This window comes from Odontesthes bonariensis, chromosome 7 (assembly GCF_027942865.1).
Source record: "Odontesthes bonariensis isolate fOdoBon6 chromosome 7, fOdoBon6.hap1, whole genome shotgun sequence".
Taxonomy (NCBI): domain Eukaryota; kingdom Metazoa; phylum Chordata; class Actinopteri; order Atheriniformes; family Atherinopsidae; genus Odontesthes; species Odontesthes bonariensis.
Window position 1 is genome coordinate 38469929 of NC_134512.1, and position 25925 is coordinate 38495853.

The following is a 25925-nucleotide window of genomic DNA, read 5'->3' on the forward strand; positions in this document are numbered from 1 at the left end:
AAAAATAAAGCGTTTTGCTTCTCAAAACAATATGCGTTCAACAGAGTAATACATTTGCATCACAAAATGGTTCTCCAGGAAAAAGTCGGACCTCACAATCTCTTGGCCCTATTTTCTCTCCCTTCGTATCACTGCCTGCTGTGCAGACCGAGCAGCAAACACCGTAACAGGCGCGGCTGTCGGCTGTCACTTGTTAAGTGAGAAAGTCTTGAAAACAAATTGTTTTGACTCACTTATCATATGAAACAAGCTTTTTTTTTTACATTTGAAGAGGTTTTTAATCTAATTTCAAGATCACTTTTATCTCAAAAGTCCTAAATATCACATCTTATTTCAAGAAAGCACTAGTTATGCTCTTAGCTGTTTGGTAGTGGAAGGAAATGCACTTATGATTTCTTGTGACCTGAAGTTCTTTTGCCTACCGATGTTGAACGCACTTATTGTAAGTCGCTTTGGTTAAAAGCGTCTGCAAAATGACCGTAATGTAAATGTAATGTAAGAAATCTTAACAACCGATTTTCACTAGTTCCATTGGCAGATTTTTTTTGCTTATTTCAAGCAAAAAGGTCTTTTATTTGTTGTTTTGGGAGGGGCATTTTTCCTCTGCTTCTTCTGCCCGTCTCCTGGGTTTCAGCAGCCTGAGTGGCTCCCTCCTTCCTCCTGGTGTTCAGCCTCAGGCTGCTGGACTTCATGCTCTGTGAGCAGCTTTCTTCTCCTAACATCAGCGGCTTCTGCCTCCTCCTTTGGCCCAGGTTCTGATGCCGGCAGGGCTGACGTATCACTGGAAAAAAATGCCCCTCCAAAAATAAGTAAAAAAAAACAACAAATAAAAGACGTTTTTGCTTGAAATAAGCAAAAAAATCTGCCAATGGAACTAGTGAAAATCGGCTTGTCAAGATTTCTTGAAATAAGATGTGATATTTGGGACTTTTGAGATAAAAGTGATCTTGAAATTAGCTTAAAAACCTCTTCAAATGTCAAAAAAAAAAAGCTTGTTTCATATGATATGTGACTCAAAACAATTTGTTTTCAAGACTTTTTCATTTAACAAGATATTCCAGATGTATTGTCTTCAAACAAGTCCCTATATCTGGCTGAAATAGTACTTGTTGTGTCTTATATTAAGTGTAATGAGATATTTGGACTAGAAATGAGACAAAAATACTTGGTAAGTCTTTGATTTTTTCCAGTGTGGTGTAATGTCCAACTGGGGCTGAATGCAACTCATACATTGGAAAAAATCAAAGTCTTACCAAGTATATTTGTCTCATTTCTAGTCAAAATATCTCATTACACTTAATATCAGACTAACAAGTACTATTTCAGCCAGATATGGGGACTTGTTTGAAGATAATACATCTGGAATATCTTGTTAAATGAAAAAGTCTTGAAAACAAATTGTTTTGAGTCACATATCATATGAAACAAGCTTTTTTTTTCATTTGAAGAGGTTTTTAAGCTAATTTCAAGATCACTTTTAACTCAAAAGTCCTAAATATCACATTTTATTTCAAGAAATCTTGACAGGCCGATTTTCACTAGTTCCATTGGCAGATTTTTTTGCTTATTTCAAGCAAAAATGTCTTTTATTTGGTGTTTTCTTACTTATATTTGGAGGGGCTTCTTTCCAGTGATGTGCTGACTCTTCAGGACCCGCCTCGCTCTTTGGAGGTCCTGGGATCCCCGGATATCTGTGGCCGTGTTGCCCTCTGACAGTTCATCACACCCTGAAATAGAGCGGAGAATCCCACCACCCGAACACACACATTTACACGTATTTATGTACAGTTTAACGGCAGCCGAGCCGCTCCTTTAGCTGTCAGTTATTAGTGGTTGTTACCAGTTTAATCTCCACATCTGGACTCCTGTCAGGAAAGGGTTAACGTCAGAGACAGAAAACATTTCACCAGGTTGCGGCTTCGCTCTTTTATCTGCCAACGCGTAAAAAAAAACAAAAAAACACAACAAACAAAAAGCCTTCTGCAGGTTTCAGGGAGCCGCGCGCCTCTCATCCCGAGCCGCCCTCCTCCCCACGCCGCCGCCCCGTGATAGCAGTTCTCACTCGTATTCTTATTCTTATTCGAGATTTCGCCGGCTGTGTTTTTAATCTCTGAAAAAATTCCTGCTCTTGTGAAATTTTTTGGGGGCTGAGAGTGATAAGCGTCTGCTGGTTGGCTCGGTTTGATAAACCCATGGAAATTCTGTCAGGTGCTAATCGAGACGAGATTAGAGATTAGCGAGGTGTGTGTGTGTGTGTGTGTGTGTGTGTGTGTGTGTGTGTGTGTGTGTGCGTGTGTGTGTGTGTGAGTGTGTGAGGTGACGGGTGGGTTATGTGTGTGTTAGATTGTAGAAGAAGAAGATGAGAGAACTCAGGCATGCTGCACATGTGAGCAAGTTTGTCGATAGCAAACCGACTCGGCGTCCATTTTCTCTTTTTGTGCATGTGTTTAAACCCCCCCCCCACACACACACACACACCCTCCTTCACCACCACGCTGTTGATTTACTCCTCCTTCTCCTCTCCGGGGTTCCTCGGTTGCCCGGCGCTGCCATTATCAGTTCCCTGTAAATCAGCCATGTTTGACGAACCTGCTCTTTCAACCTGGGATCAATACCAGCTCTTTATCTGACCAGCGCTGGCTAATAAAGGCAGGGCCTCTTATCCACCATCTGGAAGACACACACACACACACACACACACACACACACACACACACGTGCACACACACACGTGCACACACACAAGTGATAACTGCCCTGATAACTTTAGCAAGAAAAACACATTCTACCGGTAACAGGACCCAGCTCTGTGACACCAGTTTATTAATGCTCATACAAAGCGTCCACGCGCACGTGCACGTGCACGGCTTTATTGAGCAGCATCTGCTCAGTACTTTTCTCTCTCCGCTGTGGTGTTCTTTTCCCTTCTCTCTTCTCAGAATCGCTGTACAGCTGCAGCGACCTGCAGAAACGACTGAAGTTCCCTTTTTTTTTTCGAACAATCATTTTCACACATCACAGGAAGCCCGATTAGATCTCCTTCTGGGCCGATAAGTCGGCATGTCACCTCCTTCTGACCTCTAATTGTCATGTCCTCATTTGGGCCAATCAGAGGGATTTTTGTAAACACTTCTTTTTTTTTTCTTTTCATCAGAATCTGATAGCGAGGACAGAAAAAAGTGTGTGTGATGCATAAAGGGACGGAGGCGCTAATCTCTGGTGTCATCGTGATTAACAGCCGTTACCTTCATAACATCGGATTAGCTGCAGATCCGTTTCATCTCTGTGTGTTTTAACACATTTATGACTCGCTTTGCCCCACGTTGGTGCGAGGGGCATTTTTTATGTTGGTTACAGGAAGTCGGGGGCAGAGTTGGAACAAACTTACACGCTTACAGGTGCACTTTGGGCTGTTTTTCACACATTTTTAGGGCTTTTCCTGTTTTTCTTTTAAAGAATGGATAAAGCTGCTGAAGTTACATCCTTACGCTCCCGGTTCCACAGAGAGGGGCCTGATAACTGAACGCTCTGCCTCCCAAACTGGCAGCTGGTTCCACAGAGAGGGGCCTGATAACTGAAGGCTCTGCCTCCCAAACTGGCAGCTGGTTCCACAGAGATGGGCCTGATAACTGAAGGCTCTGCCTCCCAAACTGGCAGCCGGTTCCACAGAGAGGGGCCTGATAACTGAAGGCTCTGCCTCCCAAACTGGCAGCTGGTTCCACAGAGAGGGGCCTGATAACTGAAGGCTCTGCCTCCCAAACTGGCAGCTGGTCCCACAGAGAGGGGCCTGATAACTGAAGGCTCTGCCTCCCAAACTGGCAGCCGGTTCCACAGAGAGGGGCCTGATAACTGAAGGCTCTGCCTCCCAAACTGGCAGCTGGTCCCACAGAGAGGGGCCTGATAACTGAAGGCTCTGCCTCCCAAACTGGCAGCTGGTTCCATCAGAGAGGAGCCTGATAACTGAAGGCTCTGCCTCCCAAACTGGCAGCTGGTTCCACAGAGAGGGGCCTGATAACTGAAGGCTCTGCCTCCCAAACTGGCAGCTGGTTCCTCAGAGAGGGGCCTGATAACTGAAGGCTCTGCCTCCCAAACTGGCAGCTGGTTCCACAGAGAGGGGCCTGATAACTGAAGGCTCTGCCTCCCAAACTGGCAGCTGGTTCCACAGAGAGGGGCCTGATAACTGAAGGCTCTGCCTCCCAAACTGGCAGCCGGTTCCTCAGAGAGGGGCCTGATAACTGAAGGCTCTGCCTCCCAAACTGGCAGCTGGTTCCACAGAGAGGGGCCTGATAACTGAAGGCTCTGCCTCCCAAACTAGCAGCTGGTTCCACAGAGAGGGGCCTGATAACTGAAGGCTCTGCCTCCCAAACTGGCAGCTGGTTCCACAGAGAGGGGCCTGATAACTGAAGGCTCTGCCTCCCAAACTGGCAGCTGGTTCCTCAGAGAGGGGCCTGATAACTGAAGGCTTTGCCTCCCAAACTGGCAGCTGGTTCCACAGAGAGGGGCCTGATAACTGAAGGCTCTGCCTCCCAAACTGGCAGCTGGTTCCTCAGAGAGGGGCCTGATAACTGAAGGCTCTGCCTCCCAAACTGGCAGCTGGTTCCACAGAGAGGGGCCTGATAACTGAAGGCTCTGCCTCCCAAACTGGCAGCTGGTTCCTCAGAGAGGGGCCTGATAACTGAAGGCTCTGCCTCCCAAACTGGCAGCTGGTTCCACAGAGAGGGGCCTGATAACTGAAGGCTCTGCCTCCAAACTGGCAGCTGGTTCCACAGAGAGGGGCCTGATAACTGAAGGCTCTGCCTCCCAAACTGGCAGCTGGTTCCACAGAGAGGGGCCTGATAACTGAAGGCTCTGCCTCCCAAACTGGCAGCTGGTTCCACAGAGAGGGGCCTGATAACTGAAGGCTCTGCCTCCCAAACTGGCAGCTGGTTCTAAAGAGAGGGGCCTGATAACTGAAGGCTCTGCCTCCCAAACTGGCAGCTGGTTCTAAAGAGAGGGGCCTGATAACTGAAGTCTCTGCCTCCCAAACTGGCAGCCGGTTCCACAGAGAGGGGCCTGATAACTGAAGGCTCTGCCTCCCAAACTGGCAGCTGGTTCCACAGAGAGAGGGGCCTGATAACTGAAGGCTCTGCCTCCCAAACTGGCAGCTGGTTCCACAGAGAGAGGGGCCTGATAACTGAAGGCTCTGCCTCCCAAACTGGCAGCTGGTTCCACAGAGAGGGGCCTGATAACTGAAGGCTCTGCCTCCCAAACTGGCAGCTGGTTCCACAGAGAGGGGCCTGATAACTGAAGGCTCTGCCTCCCAAACTGGCAGCTGGTTCCACAGAGAGGGGCCTGATAACTGAAGGCTCTGCCTCCCAAACTGGTAGCTGGTTCCACAGAGAGGGGCCTGATAACTGAAGGCTCTGCCTCCCAAACTGGCAGCTGGTTCCACAGAGAGGGGCCTGATAACTGAAGGCTCTGCCTCCCAAACTGGCAGCTGGTTCCACAGAGAGGGGCCTGATAACTGAGGGCTCTGCCTCCCAAACTGGCAGCTGGTTCCACAGAGAGGGGCCTGATAACTGAAGGCTCTGCCTCCCAAACTGGCAGCTGCTTCCACAGAGAGGGGCCTGATAACTGAGGGCTCTGCCTCCCAAACTGGCAGCTGGTTCCACAGAGAGGGGCCTGATAACTGAAGGTTGAATGGGAGGTCGTGCTGATTATTATCATCCTGAATGTGACGTGGTCACTTAGCAAAGATAAAAAAGTTCAAAGTTTGGTCAGAATATGAAACAATCATCAGGTTTTCCAGGTTTCAGACGCTGCTTTCATTCACATTAAAGGCCGTGAAGAAGAAACCATTTGGTGCTGTTTAACCTGGTGCGGGGGGGTTATACGCTGCTGAGTTCAGATGAGGAGCTGAAGGGTTTTTAATGTAGTAATGATTCCCTGCATGATTCAGCTGCTGAGCGCTCAGTCGGGCTGAAGCTGCCTTTAAGAAACCGTAAAATAATCGTTTCAGGTTTAATGTGAACAAAAAGGGACAAAAAACAGAGAAATCTGGATGAAATGTCGACTCATTTAGCTGTGAAACAGTGATTTTAGTGTTCGTTTCATCAGAATCAGAAACACCAGGGCTGGCGGAGTTAACTCGTTAATTATTTAACGTTGATAAATATTTTATCGTGCATTAACGCAGGTTTTATTATTTATTTTATTCTGTAAAAGTCTGTTGCTCACAGGCTTTTATTTTGTAAAAGTCTGCTGCTCACAGGCTTTTATTTTGTAAAAGTCTGCCGCTCACAGGCTTTTATTTTGTAAAAGTCTGCTGCTCACAGGCTTTTATTTTGTAAAAGTCTGTTGCTCACAGGCTTTTATTTTGTAAAAGTCTGCTGCTGTCTGCTGTGGAACAGGAAAAGAAAGTAATCGGCGGATCCACCAAACATGGAGAAGGGTACGGAACTTTTACTCGGCCATTTTCATTTTAAAGTTCTTCCAGACGGCGGAGTCGACAGAACCAAAGTCATCTGTAAACACTGCCAAGTTGAATTGTCTTCTCAGCGTAGTAGTTCCAGTCTAAAATATCACTTAAAGGCAAAACACACAACTGATAGCAGCAAGTCATTCAAGGAAACAGACAGTGGAGCGAGGCTTCTACATAAAAACTACAGAAAGATGCTGATGTTAAAAGTGTGTTTGCACAACAAATGTTATGGCACTTTCATTCATATGGCAGCACATTTAAAATAAAGCTAAATGCTAAAAGCTATACACTACTTTTGGACTCATTTTTGGATTCTGCGTACAAATGCGATTAATCGTGATTAATCAGGGAAATCATGTGATTAATTAGATTAAACATGTTAATCGTTGCCCAGCCCTAGTTGACACTGATTTCTGCCTTTAAATCCCTTTTTCTGAGACTCGTAAACGTGGTTAAAACATCAAACAAACGTGTTGGACGAGTGAAACTGGGGTCGGTGCGTCTGCTGGACTCTTTCCTGTTTATTGAACTTTGATTTAAAATCCCAGTAAATCGTCTGTGGAAGGATGTGGAACTCTGAGCCGGTTTAGACTTTAAAGCGTCTCCGATGCGTTTCAGTTCCACCGGCTTCCCTCTCTCTTCGTGGCCTCGCCACGCAGACCGCGGTGGCGTTGAACCACACGGCGAGCTGCAGAAGTTGGGAGGCGAGGGAATGTCGGGTGACTTTGCCCTGCAGGTGCGACGGGGGAAGTTCAGCTTATCAGATTGATGGAGACCGTCTCGCTGAGGGGGGAGGAACGGGGGAGGTGGAGGGAGGCGGGGGGGAGGGTTCTGGCAGAAAAGTGTCTGTCGGCGGCTCCTGATACCTGCCTCCCTGCCTCAGATGATACGGGAGATAATATTGATAATATTAAACGTAATAACCGTGTCTGCAGCTCCAGCCCTGCAGGATAAAATCAATGTGCCATTCAATGTGATTTATAGCTGAAAATAATGGCACCGCTCGGGCAGGGGGAGGTGTGCACGTGCACGTGTGAAAGGTGGACGTGACGTGAAGCTGGATGTCGGAGTTATTTGACGGCGAGCCTCTCAGCCGCTGCGTTAATGACGGCATCACGCGGTGGCGGGGCGTTTATGGCCCGTATTGATTGGGCGTTATCGCTGTTTATCAGAGCGGGAATGCGAGGGTAAACATGGCCTTTGTGCACATGGCTGAGGTGGAGGCTGGAGACGGGGGCGGGAGGGCCGAGGAAGGAGGAAGGGAACGGCGTCATTTAGGAGGAGAAGAAGAAGACTTTTTTCTGGTTTTAATGATCTAATAACCTGCTGATGTGTTCAAAGCATCAACGAGTAATTTACACCTCTGAGTTAAAGAAATAAGGAAATAAGGAGAGTTTTCTTCCAGTTTCCCACCAAAAGAACCAGTTTTTAAACATGTTTTTATCTATTTTATTGGAAATAAAGCCAGCAGAACACCGGCTGAACAGATGTTTGGTGGATGTTTTCATCGTTTCCCACCAAAAGAACCAGTTTTTAAACGTGTTTTTATCTATTTTATTGGAAATAAAGCCAGCAGAACATCAGCTGAACAGATGTTTGGTGGATGTTTTCGTTTCCCACCAAAAGAACCAGTTTTTAAACGTGTTTTTATCTATTTTATTGGAAATAAAGCCAGCAGAACATCAGCTGAACAGATGTTTGGTGGATGTTTTCACCGTTTCCCACCAAAAGAACCAGTTTTTAAACGTGTTTTTATCTATTTTATTGGAAATAAAGCCAGCAGAACATCAGCTGAACAGATGTTTGGTGGATGTTTTCACCGTTTCCCATCAAAATAACCAGTTTTCAAACATGTTTTTATCTATTTTATTGGAAATAAAGCCAGCAGAACATCAGCTGAACAGATGTTTGGTGGATGTTTTCATCGTTTCACACCAAAAGAACCAGTTTTCAAACATGTTTTTATCTATTTTATTGGAAATAAAGCCAGCAGAACATCAGCTGAACAGATGTTTGGTGGATGTTTTCATCGTTTCCCACCAAAAGAACCAGTTTTTAAACATGTTTTTATCTATTTTATTGGAAATGAAGTCAGCAGAACATCAGCTGAACAGATGTTTGGTGGATGTTTTCACCGTTTCCCACCAAAAGAACCAGTTTTCAAACATGTTTTTATCTATTTTATTGGAAATAAAGCCAGCAGAACATCAGCTGAACAGATGTTTGGTGGATGTTTTCATCGTTTCCCACCAAAAGAACCAGTTTTTAAACGTGTTTTTATCTATTTTATTGGAAATAAAGCCAGCAGAACACCGGCTGAACAGATGTTTGGTGGATGTTTTCACCGTTTCCCACCAAAAGAACCAGTTTTTAAACGTGTTTTTATCTATTTTATTGGAAATAAAACCAGCAGAACATCAGCTGAACAGATGTTTGGTGGATGTTTTCACCGTTTCACACCAAAAGAACCAGTTTTTAAACATGTTTTTATCTATTTTATTGGAAATAAAGCCAGCAGAACATCAGCTGAACAGATGTTTGGTGGATGTTTTCACCGTTTCACACCAAAAGAACCAGTTTTTAAACATGTTTTTATCTATTTTATTGGAAATAAAGCCAGCAGAACATCAGCTGAACAGATGTTTGGTGGATGTTTTCACCGTTTCCCACCAAAAGAACCAGTTTTTAAACGTGTTTTTATCTATTTTATTGGAAATAAAACCAGCAGAACATCAGCTGAACAGATGTTTGGTGGATGTTTTCACCGTTTCCCACCAAAAGAACCAGTTTTTAAACATGTTTTTATCTATTTTATTGGAAATAAAGCCAGCAGAACATCAGCTGAACAGATGTTTGGTGGATGTTTTCACCGTTTCCCACCAAAAGAACCAGTTTTTAAACATGTTTTTATCTATTTTATTGGAAATAAAGCCAGCAGAACACCGGCTGAACAGATGTTTGGTGGATGTTTTCACCGTTTCCCACCAAAAGAACCAGTTTTTAAACATGTTTTTATCTATTTTATTGGAAATAAAGCCAGCAGAACATCAGCTGAACAGATGTTTGGTGGATGTTTTCACCGTTTCCCACCAAAAGAACCAGTTTTTAAACGTGTTTTTATCTATTTTATTGGAAATAAAGTCAGCAGAACATCAGCTGAACAGATGTTTGGTGGATGTTTTCACCGTTTCCCACCAAAAGAACCAGTTTTTAAACATGTTTTTATCTATTTTATTGGAAATGAAGTCAGCAGAACATCAGCTGAACAGATGTTTGGTGGATGTTTTCACCGTTTCCCACCAAAAGAACCAGTTTTTAAACATGTTTTTATCTATTTTATTGGAAATGAAGTCAGCAGAACATCAGCTGAACAGATGTTTGGTGGATGTTTTCACCGTTTCCCACCAAAAGAACCAGTTTTTAAACATGTTTTTATCTATTTTATTGGAAATAAAGCCAGCAGAACACCGGCTGAACAGATGTTTGGTGGATGTTTTCACCGTTTCCCATCAAAATAACCAGTTTTTAAACGTGTTTTTATCTATTTTATTGGAAATAAAGCCAGCAGAACATCAGCTGGGGATAAAAAGGCTGTTTTCAGCCTGTTATTCCCATCAGATTTGATTCTTTTTACTAATTTAAAGGCCCAGTGTGCAGGGTGGGCTTCCCACGGGAACACAGAGGACACCCACAGGTTTTTATTCCCCGTCAGAGCGGAACCATTTCTGAATCCTCACGGTTCAGCCGTCACATATAAACTTAGAACGAGGTCTCTGTGATGTCGTATGGCTGAGTTATGAGGCCTCCAACACATTTTTGGTTCGTATTAAACCAGAAGCAGCCGCGGTTTCTCTGCTTTTGGGTGGAGGTTTCTCTGCTTTTGGGTGGAACTGAGCGCGGTTAGTCAGAGCAGCGCAGTCAGCTGACCCTTGTCCTGATGATGGTGTAAGACAGATCCTCGGGTCAGATAGTGATGGAACTATTAATCTAATCTAACTAATCATGAGTCCAGCTAATAGGGCGGAGCCAGCAGAGTGATGACCTCACTGATACCGGCCGCTCAGGCAAAGTTCAGGGTTCACCAATCTGTGAACACACACAAGCAGATGTGGAGATTAAAGCAGAGCGGGTGCACGAGAGTGCACGAGTGTGCACGAGCGGCCGGTGGTGTCTTTGATCAGGGCAGGAATATCAGCCTGATTAGAGGAGCCTCTGCTGAAGGTGACGGGACGAGGAGAGGCAGCGATTCACTCAGTGGAGGAGGAAGGGTGGAGGAAGGGAAAGAAGAAGGTGGAGGAAGGTGGAGGAAGGAGAAGAAAAATGAGTGAAGGTGAAGACGTTGATTCTCCGGAGCTGTAATGAACATCAAAGGGTCGGTGTGTGTGTTACAGTCTCAGTGCTGCCTTTGATCTGCAGACAGGAAGAGCGCACGCACGCACACGTGCACACAGGTGCACGTACGTGCACGTGAGATTCAGACGTTGTAATTGGAGCTCTCTCTGTTGTGTCTGCAGAGCCCAGGACGCAGGACTCCGGGGGAGGACCTGACAGCGAGGACTGTGACGGGGGAGAGCGTAGCGCCGGCGCCACGAACAGCGGCGGCGAGGACGAGGAGGACGGCGAGGACGAGGACGAGGCGTCGCGGTGGAGAGGTCCAGGTCAGTGCCGCCACACGTTTGAGTTGGAGGACGAAGAGCAGAAACAGTTGATTATTGGCTCTGAAAGGACCTGATGGAGAAGCTGCTTTAGGCACAAAAACATCAGAAACAAAACAATTAAAAGAAGTTAAAGCCAAATGATGAAGTACGGCACAGCAAAAGGGACAAAATTCAGATCATTGAGCAGTCACCTGAGGATATGTAAAGCCTCGTTTCCACTCTGCAGTCCGGTACGGGTCGGTTCAGAACCCTTATTTCAGTGTTTTCACTACCACCAAAGCGTACCGGTCCCATGGAACCCGTTACCATGGAACCCGTTACCATGGAACCCGTTACCATGTCTGTAACCCTTCTGCTTGGGGTACCGAGCACACGGGACCGGTTCCAGGCTCTGCTCTCCGTTGTTGGTGAGGAGGCTGTGCAGCGGGAGCTCGATGGCGCAAAAATGGCAGAGAGTGATGCTAGCAACCAGTGAGCTAATCTCTGTGATGCTAGCACCCAGTGAGCTAATCTCTGTGATGCTAGCACCCAGTGAGCTAATCTCTGTGATGCTAGCACCCAGTGAGCTAATCTCTGTGATGCTAGCACCCAGTGAGCTAATCTCTGTGATGCTAGCAACCAGTGAGCTAATCTCTGTGATGCTAGCACCCAGTGAGCTAATCTCTGTGATGCTAGCACCCAGTGAGCTAATCTCTGTGATGCTAGCACCCAGCGAGCTAATCTCTGTGATGCTAGCAACCAGCGAGCTAATCTCTGTGATGCTAGCAACCAGCGAGCTAATGTCTGTGATGCTAGCAACCAGCGAGCTAATCTCTGTGATGCTAGCACCCAGCGAGCCAATCTCTGTGATGCTAGCACCCAGTGAGCTAATCTCTGTGATGCTAGCAACCAGCGAGCTAATCTCTGTGATGCTAGCAACCAGCGAGCTAATGTCTGTGATGCTAGCACCCAGCGAGCTAATCTCTGTGATGCTAGCACCCAGCCAGCCAATCTCTGTGATGCTAGCAACCAGTGAGCTAATCTCTGTGATGCTAGCACCCAGCGAGCCAATCTCTGTGATGCTAGCACCCAGCGAGCTAATCTCTGTGATGCTAGCACCCAGCGAGCTAATTTCTGTGATGCTAGCACCCAGTGAGCTAATCTCTGTGATGCTAGCAACCAGTGAGCTAATCTCTGTGATGCTAGCACCCAGTGAGCTAATCTCTGTGATGCTAGCACCCAGTCAGCTGGTCCTACCCTCCACGACAGTTGAAGCTATTTCTAAATTGCAGACGGTGGCGCGCTCCTGTGATCTCAGTCGTTTGGTGTAATGTGGTCATTTAAGGCGGTATTTCTCACATCTCGGGGGTTACGACAAAGTCAAACACGTTTAATGTCATCGTGAGTCTTCAGTGACTCGTTCTGCGTGTTCAACCAACACGTGCACTGTTGTAACTTCCAAACGGGAAGCAGAGGAAGCTGTGGGTGAGAGCAAAAAACGTACAGTTCATTAATGATTTACTGCCACACAAGTGTGTGTTTGTACTGTGTGATAGTATGTTTGAGAGAGTTTCTATGGGAGATCATCATGCAGCACACATAACCACAGATGCTGTCTTTAGCCTGTGTGGAGGGGATAAAAGCTCTCAAAATGCTCAGAATGAACACTTTTCAGTCTCAGTTTCTGACTCCTTTCACCTTCTTAATGTGTGAAAATATGTGAAGATTCTCTTCTGTATGGCTTGTTTTAAAAACCGGTTATGTGTGCGCACGTGCTGCCTTTGTAGCAGCTGGATTTGATGGAAGAAACTGGAGAAAACATAGAGGAGCAAAATCAGAGAAAAAGAGGAAAAATGTCTAAAGTTTGGGAGCATTTCAAAGAAAAGAAAAGAGAAAATACTGTACAGTGTGTCCATTGTAAGAGCCAGTTAGCTTAGCACAATAGCACAGCTTCAATGCTACAGCATCTCAGCAGAAAGAAGCTGGATCACATATCGAGTCCACTGAGTGAAACAAACACAAGGGAACATTTCACGTTAGCATTTTAATGGTCGGCTTGTTAGCTGAGAAGGATGCTAGCAGAGAACAGAAGGAAGCTAACAGAGAACAGAAGGAAGCTAGAGGAGAACAGAAGGAAGCTAGCAGAGAACAGAAGGAAGCTAGCATAGAATAGAAGGAAGGAAGCGGAGAACAGAAGGAAGCTAGCAGAGAACAGAAGGAAGCTAGCAGAGAACAGAAGGAAGCTAGAGGAGAACAGAAGGAAGCTAGCAGAGAACAGAAGGAAGCTAGCAGAGAACAGAAGGACCCTAGCAGAGAACAGAAGGAAGCTAGCAGAGAACAGAAGGAAGCTAGCAGAGAACAGAAGGAAGCTAGCAGAGAACAGAAGGAAGCTAGAGGAGAACAGAAGGAAGCTAGAGGAGAACAGAAGGGAGCTAACAGAGAACAGAAGGAAACTAGTAGAGAACAGAAGGACGCTAACAGAGAACAGAAGGACGCTAACAGAGAACAGAAGGACGCTAACAGAGAACAGAAGGAAGCTAGCAGAGAACAGAAGGAAGCTAACAGAGAACAGAAGGACCCTAGCAGAGAACAGAAGGAAGCTAGCAGAGAACAGAAGGAAGCTAGCAGAGAACAGAAGGAAGCTAGCAGAGAGCAGAAGGAAGCTAGCAGAGAACAGAAGGAAGCTAGCAGAGAACAGAAGGAAGCTAGCAGAGAACAGAAGGAAGCTAGCAGAGAACAGAAGGAAGCTAGAGGAGAACAGAAGGGAGCTAACAGAGAACAGAAGGAAACTAGTAGAGAACAGAAGGAAGCTAGCAGAGAACAGAAGGAAGCTAGCAGAGAACAGAAGGAAGCTAGCAGAGAACAGAAGGACGCTTACAGAGTTCAGAAGGAAGCTAACAGAGAACAGAAGGACGCTAACAGAGAACAGAAGGGAGCTAGCAGAGAACAGAAGGAAGCTAGCAGAGAACAGAAGGACGCTAACAGAGAACAAAAGGAAGCTAACAGAGAACAGAAGGAAGCTAACAGAGAACAAAAGGAAGCTAACAGAGAACAGAAGGAAGCTAGCAGAGAACAGAAGGAAGCTAGCAGAGAACAGAAGGAAGCTAGCAGAGAACAGAAGGACGCTAGCAGAGAACAGAAGGAAACTGAGGCTCATATTGTCCTTAAAGGTGATAGAGAAAGGTTGAATGGGGCATTAATCCTTGTTCTGTGATGTGATATGTAGCCCAAAAAAAATTGGTTGGGTCTGTAATGGCTCAGAACCTCCCTAAAAGGCTCTCTGAAACAGCTGTTACTATGCTGGGTTTAGAATGCGTCTTTTTCCCTTATTGGCGTCGTTTCAGAGCTTATCTGGCAACCTCATTATGAAATGCAGGTAGGTGTTGACGCTATTCGGTTGCCGTTGCTTGGTTGGCTGCCGTTGCTCTCACTGAAAACAGAGCTATAGAGTAATACACTGACTGAATAAGAAAGCTCATAAGAATCAGAATTCGTTTTATTGCCATTGTTAGTGAACAGTGTTCACTAACTAGGAATTTGCTGCGGCGTAAGGTGCAAACATGTAACATAGGATATAATAATAAAAAATAAAGAATAAAAATATATGAATATAAAATGTACAAGGTGTGTACAACACACCTTGTACATTTACCCCTTGTCAAACTGCAAGGGGGAAAAACTGTTTTTGTGACGGGAGGTTCTGGTCCGAATGGAGCGAAGCCTCCTGCCCGAGGGGAGCGGTGCAAATAGAGAAGGGTCAGCTGTGATCCGACCTGCTCGCCCCATAGTCCTGGAGACGTGCAGCCGAGCACCGGAGCGAGACACAGACAGTCTGTGTCTGTCCCTGCTCAGAATCGTGCAAGCTTTGTGAAACTGTACTCCGTGAAATGCGCAGAGCAAAGGAAAAGTCGGCGGTTGTACGTACAGGGGATGCTGTTAAAAATAAATAAAAGCCATTGATCGCGAACATTGCTTTCCGAGGGAAGAATATGTAACGATCGTAGTCCGTTTTCACAGCCTTGGAAGGCACACCTGTTCCTGTTTCTCGCCGAAGGGGCGTGTCTGAAAGGGGGTGGCTGAGGATTTGGGTGCGGGGGGGGTGATTGCTGAAAAAGTGACGTCACTTTTTGACAAAAACGGATTGGGGGATATATATTAAAAAGGGGAGTACTTGAAACAGAGGTTCTGACACTTGCTGGCACTTCGTGTGTTCTCCCCACAGCGGGGAGACTCAGAACTAACACCAGAAACGGGAAAAAAGACGATTTTGATTCTCTATCCCCTTTAATGTGCCTCTGCCCATCAGAGCAGCTTCAGCCTGGAAGCTGTTAATGTGAACTAATATTCTGAGTCCCATCAAAGTCCAACCAGAATAAAAACGGCTCATTTTATCAGACCGTGTTGTATCTGTAGCATCAGAGGCTGCTGGTTAAGGTGTCGCGTTAACTGCTGTTATTCTGAGTCACTGTGCTGTCTGATAACAGACAATAAAACAGGAAATAAGAGGCTTTATCAGGATTTCAGCTGCATTAAAAAACAGTTTGTGAACGTGGAGACAGCAGGAGAGAAGCTAACAGATGCTAACACAGCTGGATGTTAGCTGGGAAGCTAACAGCTGCTGTTCTGTGGTCCTGTTATCAGTTTCAGGAGGAGGGATGTTTGTGGCCGTAGCACCCAGCGATAGTTGTGGTTCTTAATGTAGGTTTTTCTCTTTTTAAATCTGATGACTCGATCAATCGATGCAATAATTGAGTGATAAATAATCATGTGCTGCAGCTCCGGTCACCGTGGAAACGCAGTGATGCCTCACTTCTGGTTTCTGTGGACCAGCTGAGCTCATGAAAGTCTGGAACGTTGAGGTTCTGGTTCAGCCCGGTGCCACAGCTGCACCCGCCGTGAGTCCAGGTGTGCACGTGGCGTGCACGTGACGTGCTCCTGTTGTAACCAACACTCTCACACTTTGGCTGAGAGAAGATAAGCAGTAAATCGCCATAATTTTATTATTTATTTCCCCTCTTATCGAGCTTTGTTTGGTTATTTATTTCTCTGTCTGTCGTCTTCAATGAGTTAAACAATGCAGGAAGATTACCGCTTTATCTGCCATTATTTCCCTTTCAAGCCGTGCACGTTTTAACGTGCGCCCGTGCACGTGTGAGGATGTGTTCATTATCGTGGCGTGCCAGCCTCGTCCCTTTAACAGTAATTGGAGCGATATTAATTGCTGTGCGGTGGCTGGTTGATGCCACGATGCTGCGCTGATACGGCCCTTCGGTTTCTGTTTCCTCTGTTTCCTCCTCCTCACAAACTAACTGCCGGGCGGAGGGATGGGGGGGGGGCGGGCAGATAGCCCCTCTATCAGCTCCGGAGCAGGCGCTGTCTTTATCAGGAGCACGATTGGCAAAAAGGAAACTTTGACCGGTCTGAATTTTTCTCTTATCGTCAGCCCCCCCCCTCCTCCCCCCCCCCCCCATCCATCCACCTTCTCCTCTGGTCTCTCCATCACCACCAACAACCCCACTAACCCCTCCTTTCCCTCCACCTCCTCATTGTTTCTCCGCGGCGTGAGCGGCGAGGTGAGGCGGGATTCTGTCGGCGTGGAAATAAAGGGGCGTTTATCTTCCTCTCGTTGAGGCTCAAACGGGCCTCCGGTTCCAGCTTTAATGAAGCTTTTATTTGCCTCATTTTGGACCCAACCGGCTGTGGTTTGGTTCTTTCTTTCCTCTTTTTGTTGTATTTTCTGTGCATGTTTGGAGGGAATTGAGCCTTCGAATCAGAACATTTTGACACATTTCTTTCCAAGCAGTTTAAAATGAGAACGACTCGGTTTTAAAGATGCTTCTGATGTTTTTCATCAGGTTCTATTCATTTTGTTCTGATCAGACTGTGTTTTCCAGTCATGCTGAAAGGAAAAGACACCAAACATTAAAACTGGGGCTGGGCAGCGATTAAAATGTTTAATCTAATTAATCACATGATTTCCCTGATTAATCCCGATTAATCGCATTTGTACGCAGAATCCAAAAATGAATCCAAAAGTAGCGTATAGCTTTTAGCATTTAGCTTTATTTTAAATGTGCTGCCATATGAATGAAAGTGCCATAACATTTGTTGTGCAAACACACTTTTAACATCAGCATCTTTCTGTAGTTTTTATGTAGAAGCCTCGCTCCACTGTCTGTTTCCTTGAATGACTTGCTGCTATCAGTTGTGTGTTTTGCCTTTAAGTGATATTTTAGACTGGAACTACTACGCTGAGAAGACAATTCAACTTGGTAGTGTTTACAGATGACTTTGGTTCTGTCGACTCCGCCGTCTGGAAGAACTTTAACATGAAAATGGCCGAGTAAAAGTTCCGTACCCTTCTCCATGTTTGGTGGATCCGCCGATTACTTTCTTTTCCTGTTCCACAGCAGACAGCAGCAGACTTTTACAAAATAAAAGCCTGTGAGCAACAGACTTTTACAAAATAAAAGCCTGTGAGCAACAGACTTTTACAAAATAAAAGCCTGTGAACAACAGACTTTTACAAAATAAAAGCCTGTGAGCGACAGACTTTTACAAAATAAAAGCCTGTGAGCAACAGACTTTTACAAATTAAAAGCCTGAATGTCAGATTAGTTTTCACTGTTCAGACTAAATTAAATCATTTCCATCGGGGGTATTTTTAGGTTTTAGGTGGATGATGCGATGCATCGACATCTCTTCTGTTCGGCTCTCGGGGGTAAAGCTCGGTGCAGCTTCGGCCGCTTAAAGGATGGAACCCTCCTCCATCCGTCCTCTGAAACCTGCAGCTCCACAGCTAAAGTTTCTGTCCCTCAGTGGGGGGCCGTGGGGTCAGATATCCCCCCCATGAAACCACGAGCAGCACATCCAGCTTCCCGTCTCACTCTCAGAACTCTAAGTGCTGCTGAACCTTCCGTCTCGGCTCATTTTCCTCGCACAGCCGCTGTTTTTCCACCTGATTCTTCACCTCCACACATCCTATTTGCACTTGTGTGACGGTACAGTTGGTGGACGGTCCTTATAGACTTTATGCAGGTTTTTGTCTAAATTCGTTGAATATTAATCTGTTAATTATATTTCTGAAGATAAAAGTAGGAATTATTCTGGTCTGAAAAGCAGTAATTCTCAGATACGAGGATTTTAATTTCCCTTTCTGCCCAGTTTGTGTTCTAACCTTATGATAAGAATCTCTTAATTTATTCAAATATTTTATTCAAATGCGTCTTTGTTGCAGTCGTCACTCTTATTCGCACGGAGCGATACTAAGATGAAAGAGAGAAAACAACAACAGAACATTTTAATTCCAGATGAAATGATTGGTTACTGTTTGTGTGGGAATCTGAATAAATTCCTCAGATGATGACAGACCGGGAGTTTCTTCCTGTTGCCAACAGCGACCATCAGACGGTCGGCTTCGCGGCTCCGATCGATATGAAGAAACATTCAAATTAAAGAGGAATGGATTAGAGGCTCGAGTCATTTCAGTCTCTTTGCGTCTGTGGTGGCATGAGAAGTCTAGGTGGGAGCTGCCTCCTATCAGGGATGGCATGATACGCTAAAGCCGCCTTTTTTAATCTACAGTGTGTCCGTGCTGCATGATATGCAAAATAAATTATGAAGAGAGGGAAAAAACTATCTTTTGAATGACCTTGCAGGCTGCAGGGTTTCATATTTTCTCCCTGGCTGCTTAAAATTCTTGATATGCAAATGGCTGTCGCAGTAATCCCTTGTCAGTCGCTGGCGATTCCCACACGTTCCCTCCTGCAGCGGTGTGTGGAAATCACTGTCAGCGGCCGAAGGATCCAAGAGTTTGTGGCTGGAAATCAGTGCATCAACCTCCCAGCATGCTCAGAGACGACTTCAGCGTTTCCATCTGATGACTGGGATGGTGGAGGTCGTCCTCCCACTGTACGTGTGCCCAGAGCTGCGGTTATTAAATCACTTTCACAGAAAATTACCAGCATTATGCAGATTATTGGAAAGTGAAAGGACATTTAAACATTTAAAACATTCAAACATCATCTTTAAACATCATCTACAGAGAAGCTGCAGCAGTTAGTCACACGTCAGAGAGGAAAAACCTGCAGAAACGGGACTTTAAACGCCATTAGCTGCTAAAAAAGAAGCCGTTTAAGATATTTGCAGCGTGAGATTAAAGGTGCTTTTTTTTCCCAACAGCATGCTGAAAGCAGGAAAGTTAATTTGGTTTATTTATTGTTTTACTTTGCGAATCAGCAGATTTTCCCTGTGAGAGAACAGGCTCCTTTGTTGAGTTTACTTTAATTTGTGTGGAGACAGAAATCTGTTAAACCAACAAATAAAGGATCAAAGGATGTTGTTAAAAGACGGATAAAAATGTAATCAAGTCGAATTCAAATATGACCAAAATATTAGACACTAAAATCCCTTCAATGTAAAGAAGTTTTTCAGTTATTCTATAAGAACTTCCCCACGTCTGAGTTATTCAGAACAAAGAGAGAAACTTTCTCCCTTAAAGTTGGTTATAAAACTCGTTTTTACAGGTTTTTAACGAGCGTTTTTGTCTCCGTTTTCAGCACCAAGTGACTGAATCATGGAATAACTGACAGGCCTATGATGGTGTCTAATTAGTGAAGGTGTCCATCAAATTAAAAGAACGGACATGAAATCGACCACAGGTTCAGCAGCCAATAGAACGCTGAGTTTGCTCTGTGGAACTGAGGCGCTTCAGGGAAGCAGCCTTATGAAAATATTAATATTTGACTTCAATTAAATCCTATTTCTGAGTTATTCATTCCAATATGTGAGCAGTTTTTACCCGGGCCGGGCCGAGCCGGGCCGGGCCGGGCCGGGCCGAGCCGCTCTCCTGCTGGCTCAGCACTCCTTGCTCCTTATCCCCCTCAGCAGAGTTATTTAAATCGCCTCCAATAAAGCATCATAATGGCAGGCGCTGTGATGGTTATTATTATTTACCAGGCGGCTGGCTGTTGGGTTATCACACAGCGGTTAATTATGACGGAGCATGAATATATGCTCTATATGCTTATTATCACCACGGTGACTCTAATTTATTTGGGCCGAGGAAGCAAAGCAACTTTGTCCCGTTTGAAATCCCGGCCGCCGAAAGGAAGCAGCTCGTAGAAGCCGACATTTAGCATCCATCAGGGCAACGGCCGCTGATATTTATTCAAGATGTTTTATTGCTTATCGACAGAATAATCTTTGTTTTAAAACCAGGGCTGGGCAACGATTCAAATGTTTAATCTAATTAATCACATGATTTCCCTGATTAATTACGATTAATCGCATTTGTACGCAGAATCCAAAAATAAATCCAAAAGTAGCGTATAGCCTTTAGCATTTAGCTTTATTTTAAATGTGCTGCCATATGAATGAAAGTGCCATAACATTTGTTGTGCAAACACACTTTTAACATCAGCATCTTTCTGTAGTTTTTATGTAGAAGCCTCGCTCCACTGTCTGTTTCCTTGAATGACTTGCTGCTATCAGTTGTGTGTTTTGCCTTTAAGTGATATTTTAGACTGGAACTACTGAGCTGAGAGGACAATTCAACTTGGCAGTGTTTACAGATGACTTTGGTTCTGTCGACTCCGCCGTCTGGAAGAACTTTAACATGAAAATGGCCGAGTAAAAGTTCCGTACCCTTCTCCATGTTTGGTGGATCCGCCGATTACTTTCTTTTCCTGTTCCACAGCAGACAGCAGCAGACTTTTACAAAATAAAAGCCTGTGAGCAACAGACTTTTACAAAATAAAAGCCTGTGAGCTACAGACTTTTACAACAATAAAATAAATAATAAAACAGGGGTGGTTTGTGGCGTAGTGGGTTGAGCAGGCGCCCCGTGTACAGAGGCTATAGTCCTCGCTGCAGCTGGCCCCGGTTCGAGTCCCACATCGGACGGCCCTGTGCTGCATGTTGTTCCCCCTCTCTCTGTCCCCTGCTTCCTGTCTCTCTTAACTTTCATAACCATTAAAGGCACAAAAGTCCCCCCCCCCCCAAAAAAAAAAGAGTGCGACAAAATATTTATCGACATTAAATAATTGACGAGTTAACGCGGTAATACCAGAAGGAAGCTAGCAGAGCTGACTTAAAACCGAAACTTACTTAAAACCAAAATAAGTAGCTTCCACACACGCAGTGAAGGCGTTTTCGTGCTCATATGAAGCTTTAAGCTTTCTGTGTGTGTGTGTCGCTGTTATCTGGTTGGCCAGGACTGTAGACGGTTAACTCCCAGCGTGGAGGCCAGATGTCATCTCCAGACGGGTCGAGGTTAGAGGAGGTGAAGTTGGGATGGAGGGATGGAGGGATGGAGCGGAGGAGAGGAAGGAGGGGGCAGGTGAGATGAATGTAGAAGCAGCGCAGAGATAACTAATGAGGGGTGAGAGAGGGGTGAGGGTTTAAGGATCAATGAGAGCGGCTGAGAGATTCTAAGAGGTGCGTTTCAGATAGTGAAATTAGAGTTGAGGGAGTGGGTGTGGGCGAGGTTAAGAGATGGAAGGATGAAGGAGATATGATATGAAATAATGTCAGTCAGACGGTCCTGTGGCTCTGTGGGCTTAAGTGCAGTTTCAGGCAGCTGGTGGCTTGTCTGTAGGGATTATGGTGCGCCCATAATGAATTTATTCATGGTGCCCGGAGGTTAAATCAGACTCTTTTCCTCTTGTAGGAACTTCGTAGCTCACACGAAAGGATTTAAAAACAATACATTTTTACCCAGACGAAGAATTCGGATGACTTTGTGGATCTTGATTTATTTTTGGTGTAAAATCGTTCATCAGGAGACTTTCCGTTTGCTTTTATTCTCACAAATTAATTGCATGCATTGATCGCTGTAATGCACGTTCTTGGTCCTCAGATGATGGTTTGTGATGACTTCCGTCTGCAAGTCAGAATTAAAATGTTTCCAATGCTGTGGTTCATAAAACTGAGCTGCAAAGGTTCAAATCACGCGAAGACGTTGTGCTCTCACATGGACTGGAGATGGTGTCAGGAGAGCTCCGATCAGGTCCTGCCCCGGGCTGGAGGAGGTTTGATGCCCCGGGCTGGAGGAGGTTTAATGCCCCGGGCTGGAGGAAGTTTAATGCCCCGGGCTGGAGGAGGTTTGATGCCCCGGGCTGGAGGAGGTTTAATGCCCCGGGCTGGAGGAAGTTTAATGCCCCGGGCTGGAGGAAGTTTAATGCCCCGGGCTGGAGGAAGTTTAATGCCCCGGGCTGGAGGAGGTTTAATGCCCCGGGCTGGAGGAGGTTTGATGCCCCGGGCTGGAGGAGGTTTAATGCCCCGGGCTGGAGGAGGTTTAATGCCCCGGGCTGGAGGAGGTTTAATGCCCCGGGCTGGAGGAAGTTTAATGCCCCGGGCTGGAGGAGGTTTAATGCCCCGGGCTGGAGGAGGTTTAATGCCCCTGGCTTAAGGAGGCTGGAGGAGGTTTGATGCCCCTGGTTTATGGAGGCTGGAGGAGGTTTAATGCCCCTGGCTTATGGAGGCTGGAGGAGGTTTAATGCCCGTGGCTTAAGGAGGCTGGAGGAGGTTTAATGCCCCTGGTTTATGGAGGCTGGAGGAGGTTTGATGCCCCTGGTTTATGGAGGCTGGAGGAGGTTTGATGCCCCTGGTTTATGGAGGCTGGAGGAGGTTTGATGCCCCTGGTTTAAGGAGGCTGGAGGAGGTTTAATGCCCCTGGTTTAAGGAGGCTGGAGGAGGTTTGATGCCCCTGGTTTATGGAGGCTGGAGGAGGTTTGATGCCCCTGGTTTATGGAGGCTGGAGGAGGTTTGATGCCCCTGGTTTATGGAGGCTGGAGGAGGTTTGATGCCCCTGGTTTAAGGAGGCTGGAGGAGGTTTGATGCCCCTGGTTTATGGAGGCTGGAGGAGGTTTGATGCCCCTGGTTTATGGAGGCTGGAGGAGGTTTGATGCCCCTGGTTTATGGAGGCCGGAGGAGGTTTGATGCCCCTGGTTTAAGGAGGCTGGAGGAGGTTTGATGCCCCTGGTTTATGGAGGCTGGAGGAGGTTTGATGCCCCTGGTTTAAGGAGGCTGGAGGAGGTTTGATGCCCCTGGTTTAAGGAGGCTGGAGGAGGTTTGATGCCCCTGGTTTAAGGAGGCTGAAGGAGGTTTGATGCCCCTGGTTTATGGAGGCTGGAGGAGGTTTGATGCCCCTGGCTTAAGGAGGCTGGAGGAGGTTTGAAGCCCCTGGTTTATGGAGGCTGGAGGAGGTTTGATGCCCCTGGCTTATGGAGGCTGGAGGAGGTTTGATGCCCCTGGCTTATGGAGGCTGGAGGAGGTTTGATGCCCCTGGCTTATGGAGGCTGGAGGAGGTTTGATGCCCCTGGTTTATGGAGGCTGGAGGAGGTTTGATGCCCCTGGTTTAAGGAGCCTGGAGGAGGTTTGATGCCCCTGGTTTATGGAGGCTGGAGGAGGTTCGATGCCCCTGGCTTATGGAGGCTGGAGGAGGTTTGATGCCCCTGGTTTATGAAGGCCGGAGGAGGTTTGATGCCCCTGGTTTAAGGAGGCTGGAGGAGGTTTGATGCCCCTGGTTTAAGGAGGCTGGAGGAGGTTTGATGCCCCTGGTTTATGGAGGCTGGAGGAGGTTTGATGCCCCTGGTTTATGGAGGCTGGAGGAGGTTTGATGCCCCTGGTTTATGGAGGCTGGAGGAGGTTTGATGCCCCTGGTTTATGGAGGCTGGAGGAGGTTTGATGCCCCTGGTTTATGGAGGCTGGAGGAGGTTTAATGCCCCTGGCTTAAGGAGGCTGGAGGAGGTTTGATGCCCCTGGTTTATGGAGGCTGGAGGAGGTTTGATGCCCCTGGTTTATGGAGGCTGGAGGAGGTTTGATGCCCCTGGCTTATGGAGGCTGAAGGAGGTTTGATGCCCCTGGTTTATGGAGGCTGGAGGAGGTTTGATGCCCCTGGCTTATGGAGGCTGAAGGAGGTTTGATGCCCCTGGTTTATGGAGGCTGGAGGAGGTTTGATGCCCCTGGTTTATGGAGGCTGGAGGAGGTTTGATGCCCCAGGCTTAAGGAGGCTGGAGGAGGTTTGATGCCCCAGGCTTAAGGAGGCTGGAGGAGGTTTGATGCCCCTGGCTTATGGAGGCTGGAGGAGGTTTGATGCCCCTGGTTTATGGAGGCTGGAGGAGGTTTGATGCCCCTGGTTTATGGAGGCTGGAGGAGGTTTGATGCCCCTGGTTTATGGAGGCTGGAGGAGGTTTGATGCCCCTGGTTTAAGGAGGCTGGAGGAGGTTTGATGCCCCTGGTTTAAGGAGGCTGGAGGAGGTTTGATGCCCCTGGTTTATGAAGGCCGGAGGAGGTTTGATGCCCCTGGTTTAAGGAGGCTGGAGGAGGTTTGATGCCCCTGGTTTAAGCAGTGGTTCCCCTCATATCTGAACCATCATTTTCTGTGGCTGCAGCTCTTTCCTACGGTGTCCCACAGGGTTCAGTTCTGAGGCCTTTATCGGTCCTGTTATATCTGCTCCCTCTTTAAGGACATATCCTCCCACTATGCAGATGACACTCAGCTGTATTTCTCAGCTCTCAGACTGCTCAGACTCTGTTAAACGTTGGATGTCTCACAGCTTTCTCCAGCTGTCCTCTCCAAGAGTCCTTTTCTGAGCTCATGGAGACTCTGGGTCCTCCTGCTTCTTCTGCTGAATCTTCTATCAGGAAGCCCAAGGGGCTAACCTTCACTTCGGACGCTCATGTCAAATCTCTGCTTGGCTCTTGTTTTTATCACTTAAGAGATATTTAAATATTGAGCTCTCTGGATTCAGTGGATTCTTTAAAAAACAGCTGAACATCTCTTTCAGCTGCAGTTAAATCCCTCTTCATCAGTGTTTGTTTCTATTTGTCCAGCTCCACGCAGGTTGTTTAAGGCCTGAACCTGCTCAGGTCCATACGGCGTCTGGTTTGACTGATTCCGACATTAATCCTCTTACAGAACTTATCTTGTGAGGCAGATGATTTTGTTCAGCATCACAATCATTGAGCCCGTCTTTAAAAAAGAATAATATTTCAAACCAATCTGCCTCTTTAACCGGGCTTTAGGTGGTCGGACTGATGGCACGGCGCCTGCTTCCCTGATTGGCTCCACATGCCACGACCCGCTGATCTAATTAGTTGAAGTTGTTAATGAAAGTGACTGACAGATGCTTCATCCAATCAGGTGGTCGTGGTTATTGGAAGCTTATCAACGAGCTCATCTGTTTCTTTCAAAATGTTTTTTTATTCTCATTTATTAGCTTTTTCTGTCCTAACTTTAGTTTTAATTTAGATTGTTTCCTCAGATTAGAGACGGATGTTAATAATAAAGTGTCATACAGATCACACGATGCGCCACATTTTCAGCCGTACATTCACAGTTGCTGTTCACACGTGAGCCGACCCTCAGCCCGCCATCTGTCACGCTCCTCAGACGTCTTCTCGGTAACCTTCCTCCATATCTGCAGCCAGCAGACTCTCAGGAGGAGCGTGTCCCCTCCAGCTCGCTGTCACTTCAGCTGTCAGTCAGAATACAACGCCGATGATTGGTTGTCCTGAGTTCAAAGGGCTCGTCTTCTCTGGAGCTCTTTGTTGAGACTTTGTGGATCTGTGTTGGCTTGTAGATTGTTCTGCTTTCCTTTTCACACCTGCAGATGTAGGTGTGACCCTAACCGCAACCCTGCAGACGTACCCTTACCCTAACCCTGCAGATGTACCCTTACCCTAATCCTGCAGACGTACCCTAACTCTAACCCTGCAGATGTACCCTAACTCTAACCCTGCAGATATACCCTAACCCTAATCCTGCAGACGTACCCTTACTCTAACCCTGCAGACATACCCTTACCCTAACCCTGCAGACGTAC

The 25925-nt window shown here is 46.4% G+C and overlaps 1 protein-coding gene across 1 annotated transcript in view; it reads left to right on the forward strand.

Annotated features, from left to right (window-relative positions):
- zfpm1 (zinc finger protein, FOG family member 1) overlaps positions 1-25925 on the forward strand; it is a 152219-nt gene that overhangs the window by 69710 nt on the left and 56584 nt on the right. Inside the window, exon 3 of the mRNA XM_075470756.1 lies at positions 10975-11118. Coding sequence (XP_075326871.1) covers positions 10975-11118 — 144 coding nt within the window. The remainder of the gene's footprint in view (positions 1-10974; positions 11119-25925) is intronic.